Source organism: Panthera leo, chromosome D1 (genome assembly GCF_018350215.1).
Source record: "Panthera leo isolate Ple1 chromosome D1, P.leo_Ple1_pat1.1, whole genome shotgun sequence".
NCBI lineage: Eukaryota > Metazoa > Chordata > Mammalia > Carnivora > Felidae > Panthera > Panthera leo.
The window spans coordinates 85,178,617-85,192,543 of NC_056688.1; the positions used below are offsets into that span (position 1 = coordinate 85,178,617).

Below are 13,927 nucleotides of genomic sequence, written 5' to 3' on the forward strand. Positions count from 1 at the left end.
GTAGGGGAAGGGAAGAGAGAGAAGGAGACACAGAATCCAAAGCAGGCTCCAGGCTCTGAGCTGTCAGCACAGAGCCCGATGCGGGGCTCGAACTCACAGACTGTGAGATCATGACCTGAGCCAAAGTCGGACGCTCAACCGACTGAGCCACCTAGGCTCCCCTAAAAAAATTTTTTTTAAGATAAATTTCATGGCAATAATAGCATATGTTACAAATTGTGTGACTGAAGTTAAGGTATTCTAATGTTCTCAATTATTTGGGAGAAGAGTAAATGTATTTGTTTACTTTAGATTTTGATCACTTACATATGCAAGCTTAAACATTCAGAGTAATAACACAAAAGAATGGAAATGGAGTGTATAATTTCCAAACTCTACTAGGGGGAAATGTAATGAGAAAAAAAAAGTCAATCTAAAAGAACATAAAAATGGAGAAAAAATGAAACATAAGAAAACCAGGACATATAGAAAGCAAATAATAATCCAAAAATATCTGTTGTGACAATAAATAGAAAAGACCAAATCCTTTAGTTTAAAGATTGTCAGATAATTGTTTTCATATTAACTGTATACCAAGGAACTTCCTAAAACAGAATATACAAATATAGGAAGTAAAAGAAATGAAAGAAGATATATTAAGCAAGTAAAAATAAAAAAAATAATAATTAGCTGGGAAATTTCTATTAATATTGCATAATTGAGATTTTTACTAGAGCTAGGAAGAATCTTTACTGAATGATAAAAGTTTCAATTCATGAGAGAGAAATAATATTTCCAAATATGTGTGTTTCTAAGAACCAAATTTCACAATACATAAGGAAAAACTTGACAGACTACAAGATGAACTAAATTCATTTCAATAAAGAAAGACTCAGACACATCTTTCTAATTAATTGGTAGAACAACAGAATTAATTGATCTCTTGCACCTAACAACTGTAATTCAAGTTTCATGGAAATTTTCAGAAAAATTTACCACATGTTGGGACTAGAAGTAAATCTTAACAACCACGTCTTATACTAAATACAACCTTATTAAGTTCGCCACTGGGAAGAACTGGCCACATGTAGGTAAGCTTGTTCCAGAGAGGATTTTCAACTCTGGAATGTTTCCACTGGCCCGGTTTATTAGTCCCTTCGTGTTTTATGGCCCACCTAAAACAAAATAAGAGACAAAAAGGAATTTAGTAAGATTAAATATGATTTTAAAATATTTATTGAGTACTTCTTACTATGTACTAGGCAAAGTTCAGTTTGAATTAACAACCCAAATCTGATCATTTGCTGTGTACAAGAGACATACAAAAACGCAATTTTAAAATGAAAGAATAATTTTTTTTAAATAAGGAAACATTGGCAGTGTTATAACTGACAGTGGAATTTGAAGAAAAGTCAAAGTAAATAACCATTTTATAATAGCAATGATATAAATAACAAAATAATACTGACAGAAAAAATCAAGCAAAGCTTTGTAGAGACATTCAAAGAGAAACTGACATAAACACAATTATTGTGAGAGACATCATTACAAGACCAACAGATTATAAACCACCAGGTAAGTTTTTCTAGAGTAACACATAAGGACATGAAATATCTGACTGATAAAACCAATAAATGTAAGTATGACCATTTGTTTATATACATTGTAGCCTACCAACAGAAAATACCTCTTTCTCAACAATTCTTGGAACATTTGTAATATTTGCCATGTACTAACAATGTAAAAATTTTAGAGGCACCTAGGTGGCTCAGTTGGTTCAGTGTCTGAGTCTTGATTTCCACTCAGGTCGTGATTTCATAGTGGGTCATGAGATCAAGGTTAACTTATGATGTTAGGTGCTTTTTTATTAAAAGCAAAATTGAGAAGAACTAATAAATATTCAAGTCAATTATTTTAATATATATATAAAATTGTCCCACGGAAAATACATGAAAGGAAATAATATTTAAATAGAAATAAATAAATTAAAAAACAGAACATCAGTAGAATGATTCAAAAAAAAGTTTTTGAAATAAAAATAAAAAAGCAAATCTCTTGCAAATAAAACTAGATTAATATAATACAATCCAAACAGGAAAACTGAGCTAAATATTTAGCATAGAAAGGGCTTAAAGAATATATTATGCATGTGTAGTTTAATAAATGCAAAAATTCTGATGAAATAAATAAAATTAAAAAAAAACTCATAGACTTGAAACAGAAAATACAGAGTATGCTCTTGCTTACATAACTCCACAGGTCATGGAACAGATCATTTTCATGCTACATAAAATATTTTAAATCATAAAGATAGAGAAAACTAGTTCATTTATTCCACGAAAGAGAGATAAGCTTCATAATAAAGTCCACCAGTGGTAATTAAGAAGTAATACAGCAATTTTACTTAAAGAGGTAAAATTCCTAAATCAATATTAGCCAATAAAATTTAACACTATGGCAAGAGAATAATCACTATAGCTAAGTCATACCGAGTCTAGAAATAAAATGATGGACATTTATTAAAATAACAAATCACTGATTAATGAATGAGAATACAAGAAGCAGCCCATCACCTACACTTTTTGAGCACATGTGATGGTCATCTGAGCTTAAAAGTTTTCTGAAATAGCCCGTCCCCATCAGAACCAACTGCAGTACTCAATCTTATGTTCAAGGGCCCAGATTTCCCATAAGATTGATGGAAATTCTTGGGGCCTGATGGTGAGGGGTGGGGTGGCAGGAAAGACCCGTTCCTTACCAACATGGAACCAGGTGGAACCAAGTTGAAGGCTCTTAGAAGCCAGGGCATATAGCCCCTGTGTTATATTTCTCAGTGAAATCATATGTTTTAGTTTGATGCCCCCAGAATGTTAGCTACATACAATAAATACCCAACCACTTGAAATGAAGTCTAAGGGGAAATGGAAAGCTCATTCTTTTAGACAACATATTTGAACTATAGGAAAATGAGTAACATCGGAAGGTAGTAAACTCCTGCTGTTGCTGGTGAAAATGACAGGAACACATAATTAGTTCACATCAATTTTTATTTTTCTGAATACCTGGCAATCTCCTAAAGATCTGCTTCTATTGAAAATCTCTCTAGGGGAGCCAGGGTGGCTCAGTCAGATAAGCATCTGACTCTTGGCTTTGACTCAGGTCATGATATCACAATTCCTGAGAACCGTTCTTTCTCTCCCTTTCTCTCTCCCCTTCCCTGCTTGTGCTCTCTCTCTCTCTCTCTCTCTCTCTCTCTCAAAATAAATAAATAAACAAACTTTAAAAATAAAAATAAAAAACAAATTTTGATTCTTATGCTAAAGGAAAACTAAATTATCTGGAGGTGTGTGTGGAAGCTCTCTTTCTTGCTCCTCGTCACCACTTCCAGACTATTGTTCCTGCATCCTCCTCCAAAGGTCTTTGCTTTGAAGCACATTCCAATAGACCAGAGCACCTATTAGCCTTCCTTGTTGCATTCATATCAGTTCCTCTTTACCCTTTCTGCTCATTTATTAAAGATTTTACCATCCTGGATTGCTTTTGTTGTTTCCCCCTCTGTTCTGGTAATCATTCAACATCTTTTAAATATCTAAGTAGACAATCCCCCCTGGCCTCTCAGTGCCTCCAATAATCTTAACTCCATCTCACATCAGCTACCCTTCCCATGGATACAGCCTTGAACTGGTCATTACAAATAACAGTACCACTGCTAAAATTTTAAGTGCAAGAAGCCCACCTTCTCACGACCATCTCCATTTTCTCTAGTTCACATATTTAAGTAGCCCACTCTAACAATTCTTCACTCTACCAAATGTTCCAAACCATTTTTTCTATCACCTTGTCACATTCCATACCTCCCTACCAAGTCCACTCTTCCCTCTATACTGAGCTAGAATTCATGATCCAGTATTACAGTCATGCTCTTGTCCTGACTCATTGCCCTACTCTTCCTTTTTTTGTACTCAAGCTTTAAAAAATAGAAACCAACCCTGGTCCAATTCTCTACATACTGAAAGCCTATACCTTAATAGTCGACAGTGGCTAGAGAAAACACATTAAAGATTCCATTCATGGAATCGCAATAGATCAACAGAGAACAATGAGAACGGGAGGTGGTATGGATATATTACAGAGAGTTTTGAGAATTTAAGAACTTTTTGGTTCTCACAATGATTGGAAGACATTGCTGTCATTTCACCTGGCAGGGGACCAAGAATACCAAATGTCCTTCAAAGTGTGGGAAAGTCCTACACAAAGAAAGTTTGTCCTGCATTCTACACTTGCAAATTTCCCTCCGAATGTTCATGTTAGATCAATATCTATTTATAAGTGCCTAAAACCAAACTACATTTTATAATAAAGTATTTTTGCTCGATTATAATACACATTAAATTTTCTAGAAATGCAACTCCCTCTAATATCTCAAAAAGGGAGGGGTGCCTGAGTGTCTCAGTCGGTTAAGCGTCCAACTCTTTGTTTTAGCTCAGGTCATGATCCCAGGGTTTCATGAATTTGAGCCCTGCATGGGGCTCCAGGCTGACACTGTGGCGCTTGTTTGGGATTCTCTGCCTCTGTCTCTCTCTGTCTCTCTCTGCCTCTCCCTCACTTGTGCTGCCTCTGTCTCTCTCAAAATAAATAAATAAACCTTTAAAAAAATATCTCAAAGAGGGTAACTTTGATGCTTCGTGTGTCATTTACTCGTTTGGAAAAATCCTATCACTAATGACACTAACATTCATGGCTTTTGAGTCACCAGTATAACACAACTGTATCATTTGGCATTTATAGTTCATACATTTAGCTGGTATTTGCATAGGAACAAGAATCTGCAAACTTAATCATGTTATCTAGTATCACTGTACTGAGAAATTATATTGAAATATATATTACTTTTATTTTTAAATTATTTTTCTTTTACTATAGTTATTGTTACTAGACAGGCATTTATTTGGAAATTATATTGGTGCTTAGGTTATCTTAACTACAAATTGTATTTTGGGATAGTAAAATAATATTTTAGGATTACAAAATATTTGTTATACAAAGGGAGCATCAGATCCAATAGTGTTGACAAGCACTATTTTTAAATGTACAACCACAAACCTCAAGTGGGTCCTTAGGACTTCTGGGGCATCCCACTGCCTTCCTCTAGCCCAATGACTCCAGGCCTCTGAGAAGCACACCATTTCCTTCTCATTAAACCTCCCACACTCTGTCATCCATTGCTCAGGGCTGTTGGAGATCTTATTTCACTGACAAAACACAAGTGTTCAAAAGAGACCTTCTTCATCTTCCCATCAGCAAATCTTCCAGACTCCCTCCCTCTAGACTAGCTAGAGTGGAGTTGTTTGGCTCTAGTCTAAGGCCAAAACTTTGGCCTGTGGCCTAGATCCTTATCCTCTGTCATCTAGGACTTTGTTTCTGCCCTGCACTATTAATTTTCCTGCCCTCTGGGTCATTCCATATGCATAATATCTGCCAGGTCTGACATAGAAAAAAAATAAAAAGAAACAAAGGAAGGAAGGAAGGAAGGAAGGAAGGAAGGAAGGAAGGGAAGAAAGAAAGAAAGAGAAAGAAAGAAGGGAGGGAGAGAGAGAAAGAAAAAAGAAAGAACAAAGGAAAAAGAGAAAGAAAGAAAGAAAGAAAGAAAGAAAGAAAGAAAGAAAGAAAAGAACCTTCTCTACACCCCACAACCACCTTCAGTTATTGCCTGATTTCATTGTGTTCCTTTATAGAAAATTCCTTAAAAGACTCATTTCCTCTTCTCTTCTTTTCTCTTAGACCAATTCCAGTTAGATTTTCATCTCTGAAACCCCAATAAAACTGCCCATTAGGATTTTCACATTACAAAAGGCAAAGGCATTTCTGAAGATACACCTGAACAGCAATGTCTAACAAATGGTCATTTTTCCCTGAAAACACTTTCTTCACTTGACTTGATTTCTCTTAACTTCCATGAAATCACATTCTCTTGGTTTTCTCCTATATTAGTAGCCAAATTGTTAGTCTCCTCTTCCTTGCCAGAGGGTGGGCAATAAGGGTTTGCTACATCAATGGAGTTTTTTAGATGTCCATTAGTCTGATATATGTAGGGATATTCCTCTAAGATAAATGTTAATTTGTTGCATTTTGTACCTCTTACTACATCAACAACAACAAAAGACACAGCACTAATGGGTTCTTTTGGGTTTTAGAAACATCATGTACCACACTTGAAAAATACTGCTCTGATCCTTTTGCCAGATAACCCAGAAGGCTGTCAATTTCAACAGGCCTCCACAGCATGACAGGAATCTGAAGCAGGTCCAAGTGGTAGTACAAGCCTCCCTGTCACCTGGATGTTACAACCTGGTACATCCAGTGGCTTTGGAGATATCTGAAGTGGTGAGGATGCTGTATTAAATCTCTGGTAAGCCCAATACTCTTATTACAGGTAAACTCTGGCATTCTGGAGTAAGATAGATCATACTCTGCAATAGGAGCCAACTCTGTTTTTAAAAAGCAATCCCTGATGTACTGGAAAGCTTTCTTCAAGACTGAGAACAGGAGCATGTATCATTATTTCCCTCCATCCCTGCCACGCTCTCATTTTCCTTCCACTTTGCTGACCTAGGACTGCACTTCCTAATAAAACCTTAGCATATAGAAATGCTGCCCCAGACAGCATTGTTTTCGAGGAGACTAGAATGAAAACTCCAAAGGAAGGCCTAGGGAGAGGCAATTTAAATATTTAGCCAGCCATACGCTTGGGTCAGGTATCTATTCATAAAAGAGTCTAAACTGAATTTAAACAATATCTTGGCAAAGGGGTTGGGACAGGACTTAATCTGCAAGTGTGAGGATTCAAAAATAAAACTTCAGCCATAATATACAATATGCTTATAATTTACAAAAGCATACTTGTATGAATGTATGGGTAGAAACTTATTTTTTAGTTTAATTCTAAGGTTCTTTCAAGGAAAAACATTCAGTCTTCTGGTTGCAGTTCCTATATAACTTCAGCTCGACAAAGTGTCTTTAAAAGGAGCTGATCAAGTTCAACTTACATTATTAATAAACATTCGCATAGAGCAAAGGCCATTAGATTTCAGAGTTCCAGCACAGTATGAGTTTTTATGTAAAAGCAATAGACATATTAATATTCTGTCTTATAAATGAAGAGCTGACAGACCCTTAACTGTAATGGCACCAGCAGGCCCAGCCGTAATGACTGTACAAGTGCATAACATAAATCAGAACTTTACAGCATTGTTACGGACCCAGAATCTTAATTCCTGAAAGCCTCCACTAGGTGGAGACAGCGATTCGTGCAATGCTTGCAGGCAGCCTTTTTCTGGCCCCTGAAGAATTTATCTCTATTTAATATTTTCCCTTCTTCTCTTTAGTGTAAAAAAGGGTATTCTTGAACAATTAGGTGTTTTTAATAGAAACATTATATAAAACAAAACATCTCAGGCTTTGGAAGCCCTACTTGAAAACACACACCTATATACACACCCTACAAGACAGCCAAATAAGGTTCAAAAGCAGGTTTATTTAGTTAAAATAGTGTCTGTATTAACCCTGACTTTCCATTAAAGATAAAAAGTCTATTTATGAAACTTAATGAGCATCTACCCCCATGGATAGGAGTATGACCAAAGTTAAAATATCCTCCTGGATTTAACTGAGCCTAAAAGATAAAAAATCAGAATCATTCAGCATTTCAGTTGACCCATACCTCCTCCCTCAAAAACTAGGTCCAGGATTGATCATATCAATTCAGTCTGACTAGTAGACTCATACACAGAATGCTCTAGTCAATTAATGTTATAAAGAAATGGGAAACAAAAACACTTTAGATAATATTTTTGGAGTTCAGCACCTTTGATGGAACTTCAGTGTTGTGGCAGGCTATGAGAAATTGTGCAAGACTGTATGCACTGTGATAGAAAGGTATTATTTTATACTCTTAGAAATTAATAGTAAAATAAAAACAAACCTAAAATGTGTTGCAGTTGAAGAGCAAATTGTCTTTTTCATATTCTATCAGGACACTATTATGTTGTTTCCAACAATGTAATAAACATAATAAGAAAATATGATACAGTATATATTTTGGTTCGGATAGAGTAAATTCTAAATACTCTGGCAAATTCTAACTCAAAGCAGCAGTGTCTAAGAAACATACATGTGAAAACTATCAGATTCACACCCTGAAACCATCAGAGAAACACTTTAACTCTTTGCTTTGGGTGAGGACCTATTTATTTCTTTAACAGGTCACTTTTCAGCTTTTAAGGTCATCTAAGCCACAGATTAGACCACTTAGAATGCATCCATAATTAATTTAAAATTGCATGGTTCCTCAGAAACAACAAATGGCACACTATTCGTGTAAAACTCTCATATATTTCATACATTGATTTTGATAGAAATCAGTTTGTAAGACTAGCTTTAAGTACCCCATGTCTGAAAAAAAACGGATATGAGAAAGAAATGAGTAGATTGTAAATAATACTATTAATAACAACAACTACTACTACCTACTTTGATGGGATTTAATAATAGCACAACAGATTCTCATGGATTTGAACTGTGTTTGAAGCTTTGTATCATTCTAGTCCTCTAGACAGGGAAGAAGTCATTTAAAATCAGAACCATGCACAAAAGCTAATCATTTTAAACACTGTATAAGGGTTAAAAGATAAGATACATGCATGGAAACTTGAAGCCGTCAAATATCACACTCTAGTCTTGTACCAGTACCACTGCATGAAATATTTTAGGCTACATCTATTTTGCAATTTGCACTGAATATTAAAGATAAATTTAGTAGTTTATATAAATATTTTGGAGATTTAAATTTTAAGTAACTTTACCTGAACAGAAACAGGGCACCGAAGGTTGGAGTATCCTTAATTTACAAGCCAAAATGTATAAAAAATCAAGAAAATTTGCATATTAAACATTATTTTATTTTATTTTTGGAATATTTTGTACAAACTAATAAGTACAGTTGGAATTTGTTCATCTGTGTTATATATTCTTCTTTACCCCATCTCTTTACATTATTTTAATAACTAGCAAATTAGTTAAGACAGAGATTGGATTTTAATGGCAGTGAGGGGCTAAGAAGGAGAACTTTATGCTCATGGCTCTATCTTGCATAACTAGGAATGTCTAAGAATGAGAAATTGGTCTAGAAATTACACTGAAAGTAATACTAATTTCATAAAAATTTCCATAATTTTATATTTTTCTCAGTTGAATATAATTAATTAAGCCCTTTAACACAATCCAAAGTTATTTTTTTAAGATCAACAATGAAACATGGTGGAAACCCATAGTACAGTAACGGTAATTTCCAGCAATATGTATGTATTTAACGTATAAATGTAAATGGATATACAAATGGATATAAACCCAAATATGACATCTCTTGTAATTTTGCTTTTTAAAATAAGTCTTTGACCTGAGCTATTTTGTTTTGTTTTTCTAGTTGGTTGAGCTCCCTGGTTATTTAGATTCTGGATACATAGAAGTAATCTATATTCAGCACTAAAAACCTATTATTATCTCCCATTCTCAGAGAGTTTCATACTTGTGTAAAAGCAAAGCTCTCTTAGCAACTACAGTAAAATCTCTATCAAGTACAAGATTTGTAAACAAATAAAAAAAATCCATTCTTCCTTCAACAATACTTGCTTACAGTGGAACCCCAAAATCTCTATCAAGTACAAGATTTGTAAACAAATAAAAAAAATCCATTCTTCCTTCAACAATACTTGCTTACAGTGGAACCCCGTATGATCTCTGCATTCCTGAATCTGTTTCATTTGTCTCTGATCTGGGCCTGATAGGTTAGCTTTGGTACCTCAGCTCTTTGGGGAATAAGCTTTCTGAAGTTCTTGCATTGATTTTTGTGCAAATAAGACAAACGAATAACTGTCTGTTGAGTGCCTGCTCTTTCTCCCCAGCTCTATGCCAGGCACTATAAGGAATCTAAAAGAAGTTAGAGAGGGCTTCTGCCCTCAGGAAAGGTGCTGCATTTTAGGATGAAGCAAAAATTATATCTGGTGAAGTTTCTGAAAACAATACAATATGTAATAAAAAATGGCACTCTCAATAGAAACTACAACAGTTACAACTAATGTAAAGAAAATAAAATGAGCTTTATGTTATGGAAAGAAACTGTTGGGGGGGGGGAGGGGAGGAAATCCTTAAAGGAGGCATGCATTTTAAATACATGAAACTCCCATGAGTTTGGAACAGTGAAGGAGAAGAAAACAGATGCCATTTCAAAAAATGGAGAAAGAATACAATTTTTGGTATTATAGAATAACTACAAAATATATGATACTTTGAGTAAAAACACAGAGTTTTGGCTAGAAGAGAGTAATTTATATCTACAGCTTTTCATTTCCCTGCCCTTGTCATGTCTAGCCAACTCTTTTGCTGAACGTATTTCACCATGTACAACTCCTGATTGCCTCTGTTTTTCCATATCAGGAAGAAATAGTTATCCTCCAAATAATTCTCCTTTCCTTCAGTAGTAATTGATTTTTGGACAGGCACATGGCTGCCTAGCTACAAGATTTGCTTGCATTTAAGTGTAGCCAGGTAGCAAAGTTCTAGCCAAATGAGCTGTGAGTGGGTATGGCTCCTTTCTCTTCTCCATCCCTCTGGCTGGAAGATGGCAAAGGCTGGAACAGCCACTTTAGACTCCTCAGTAGAGGCCACATGATAAGAATGGAGCGCTGCCTACCAGCCCTGTAGTTCCCCCCGTCTATAAACAACCATGCAAAGAGAAATGAGCCTCTGTATATGCCTAAAAGATTTGGAGTCTGTTTGTCACAGCAGTTTGGTGTACATGTTTTCTAGCATAACTTAGTCATTTCTATTGTTCTAGTCTTTTACTTTTTCCTGTTCTTTCTCTCAAACATTTACTCCTTTCTCTGCTGTTTACCTCTGAGGAACTTTTATGGGTTAAGGGTGGCTGCTACCACTGATAACTCACCTCTTTTCTAATTCTCATTGCTGCCTTCATCAGCTCCCATCCTTTCCTTTCCTTTCTTTAATGTCCACCCACTGGTTTATCTAACAGTAGTTTCTCTGGTTCTTTAAGGAATGCTTTTAAAGGCAGTGAGCGATAGCTCTTCAGCAATGTTAGCATTATAATGATGGACCCCAGTTGCCTGGTCTAAGGGTGATACAGTATGGCCTCCCAGGGAATTGTGGGATGGACTTTAGTGATCACTACATCACTACTCAGAAATTACAGTCATGAGAATTGAGTAATAGCTTTTCATAAGAATTTCCTCTTCAGATATATTTTTCCAAATAGCTTTTAAGGTCTAGATATTGTCTATTGTGAGTCACATTTTAGTTCTATATCAAACAAAGATCCTGAAAAACAGAAGAACCAGTAACTTAGAGGGAAAGAAGAAAACAGTCGAGGATCCAAATGGAAAAAGTCAGGAACAGTTATCCAGAAAAAAAAAAATGATGATATATGAGAGCACTGGGGAAAAAAAGAATATCAATAGGAAGCCCACAAGTCTAATCAAATAACAACACGGATCTTTTGCCTAAAGTTGGTTTGGGAGCACCATCCAACACATTTCCACATTTATTCTGCTGGGTGCCAGGCATCCAGGAACTAACACATTTCTAGCCCTGAGGAGTCCCAGTGGGTGGAAGATGGAACAATGGAACAAACAACAGAGATACAAAGTGACCAGGGCAATCAACCATAGGGAGTTATACAAGGTACTACAGAGAACTGACCAGAGAATCACTGAGTATTCTTGAGGGGTGTGTAGTGTGTGGAATGGAGGAGGTCAGTGTGGAGGAAATGGGAAGTTGATTTTCCAGGACTCAGAGACTGGCCGATAGGACATTCTCTGCCCACTTATTTATGAATGAATGAGCTAACCTGGACTATATTTAAAAATCTAGGGGCACCTGGGTGGCTCAGTCAGTTAAGCATCTGACTCTTGATTTCAGCTCAGGTTATGACCCCAGGGTCATGGGATTCTCTCTGCCGCCCCCTCTTCCCACTCACGCATGCGCGCGCGCTCTCTCTCTCTCTCTCTCTAAATAAACCTTAAAAATAAATAAAAATAAAAATCTAGCTGGTGAATTCTAGGGTCCCAATTCTCCATATACTGATACTCAAAATTCTTGAATTCTTAAATCTATAATGAGAGAATATAAATAAATATTCAAGATTTCTCTTACATATAAGTACAGTAAGAGATAACTTGCATAATATGATTTGGCAGATAACAGAATGGCCCCCTACTCAAAACCATTTCTCAAAACTAGGTCCTGAAATTCCATCATTACCATATAATTTCTTTATGTTCAAGTTAATACTTACTTGTTTGGCTAAGGCCTTTGCAATATTTGCAAAACAAAAAGTCAGTACATTAAAATCTGTGGTAGGCTGAATAAAGACAACCATGTCCAAATCCCTGAAACATGAAAATTCTACTTTATAAGGCAAAAAACAGGCTTTGCAGATGTGATTAAGGATTTTGAGATGGAAAGATTATCCCGATTTACCTGAATGGGCCCTGAATGTAATCACCAGTGTTTTTACAAGAGGCAGAGAAAAATTTGATTCTACAGAAGAGGAGAAGACAACATAACCATGGAGGAAGGAGAGATTGGAGTGATAAGGCCACAAACCAAGGAATGTCAGCAGCTACCAGAAGCTAGGCTGGGCAAAGAATGGATTGTTCCCATAGAGCCCTGATAACACCATTGTGTTAATCTGTTTGTGGCAATTTGTTACAGCAGGCACAGAAAATTAGTACATAATCTTGAAAATAAGTTAAAAAGATCAACATTAATTGTTTCTGTTTTCTAGAATAAGTATGTGAGTTGAGATTTTACAATTTATACTGGTGTATTCCTCTCCATGTAGTCTTTTCTACCATAGACTTTGTGAGGGTGGTTTTCATTCATTACTTTTCATTAAAAAGATATAAAATTATAATCAAACTACATATAAAACTTTATATCCTGCATTTTTTGTTCTGTTATGCTTTAAACTAACTTATAACATTTACATTATATTTTTCATTATCTTCATGTTTTTCATAATTATCATTCTTAGTAACTACACAAAAGTTCATCAAAACTAAACCTTAGATTTCGTAGCCAATTCCTTACTATTAAGTGTTTAGGTTGTTTGTAATTTTTACAATTATATGAAACACTGAAATAGATATATCTGTTCATAAAGCTTTTTCTCCTTCAATATTTAGGATTACTTCTTTCTACAAGGCTTTTAGAAATATAACAGCTAAGTCAAAGAACATCAACATTTAAAATTCTTGATGCATATTGCCATATTGTTTTCTAAAGGAGTAGAGTCAATTGGAATTATTTTTTGTAAAATAAGTCATTAAGTCAATATCTATGGTTTGGGCCATAGTGTTTACAATTACTTAACCTGGGGCACCAGGCTTGCTCAGTCAGAACAGCCTGTAACTCTTGATCTTGTGGATTGTGAGTTTTAGCCCAATGTTGGGTATAGAGATTATTTAAATAAATAAATAAACTTTGTAAAATAAAATAAAATAAAATAAAATAAAATAAAATAACTCTGATTTGAGAAGTGACCAAAATAAAAAGTAGTTCTCTGTTATATAGGCATCCACATCAATCATGAGTAGTCTACCTATTCTGGCATGGATCACAAGGCTTAGTGTGACCTTCTCAGTACATTAGACCTTTTTAACAAGATTCGCCTAAGACATAACTAACAACAATTTAATTTTCTATTCATTTACTAAGCTACAAGGTTTGTGAGGACTAGGATCCTGCCCATTATGTGCATGGCTTTCAGAATCTGGCATAGTATCTCAAAATGTGAGACACTAAATAATATTTCCTATAAGAAGAGAAGAGTAAAGGTTAGAGGGGAGTTATCTAGTTCGAATTCAAAGGGTCTAAA

The 13,927-nt window shown here is 35.3% G+C and overlaps 1 protein-coding gene across 2 annotated transcripts in view; it reads right to left on the minus strand.

The window, feature by feature from the left end:
• Positions 1-13,927, minus strand: part of DCDC1 (doublecortin domain containing 1) — a 479,157-nt gene that overhangs the window by 89,454 nt on the left and 375,776 nt on the right. For both annotated transcript variants that reach the window (XM_042906361.1, XM_042906360.1), the window contains one exon: positions 1,031-1,154. In XM_042906361.1, the coding sequence (XP_042762295.1) occupies positions 1,031-1,154 (124 nt within the window). The remainder of the gene's footprint in view (positions 1-1,030; positions 1,155-13,927) is intronic.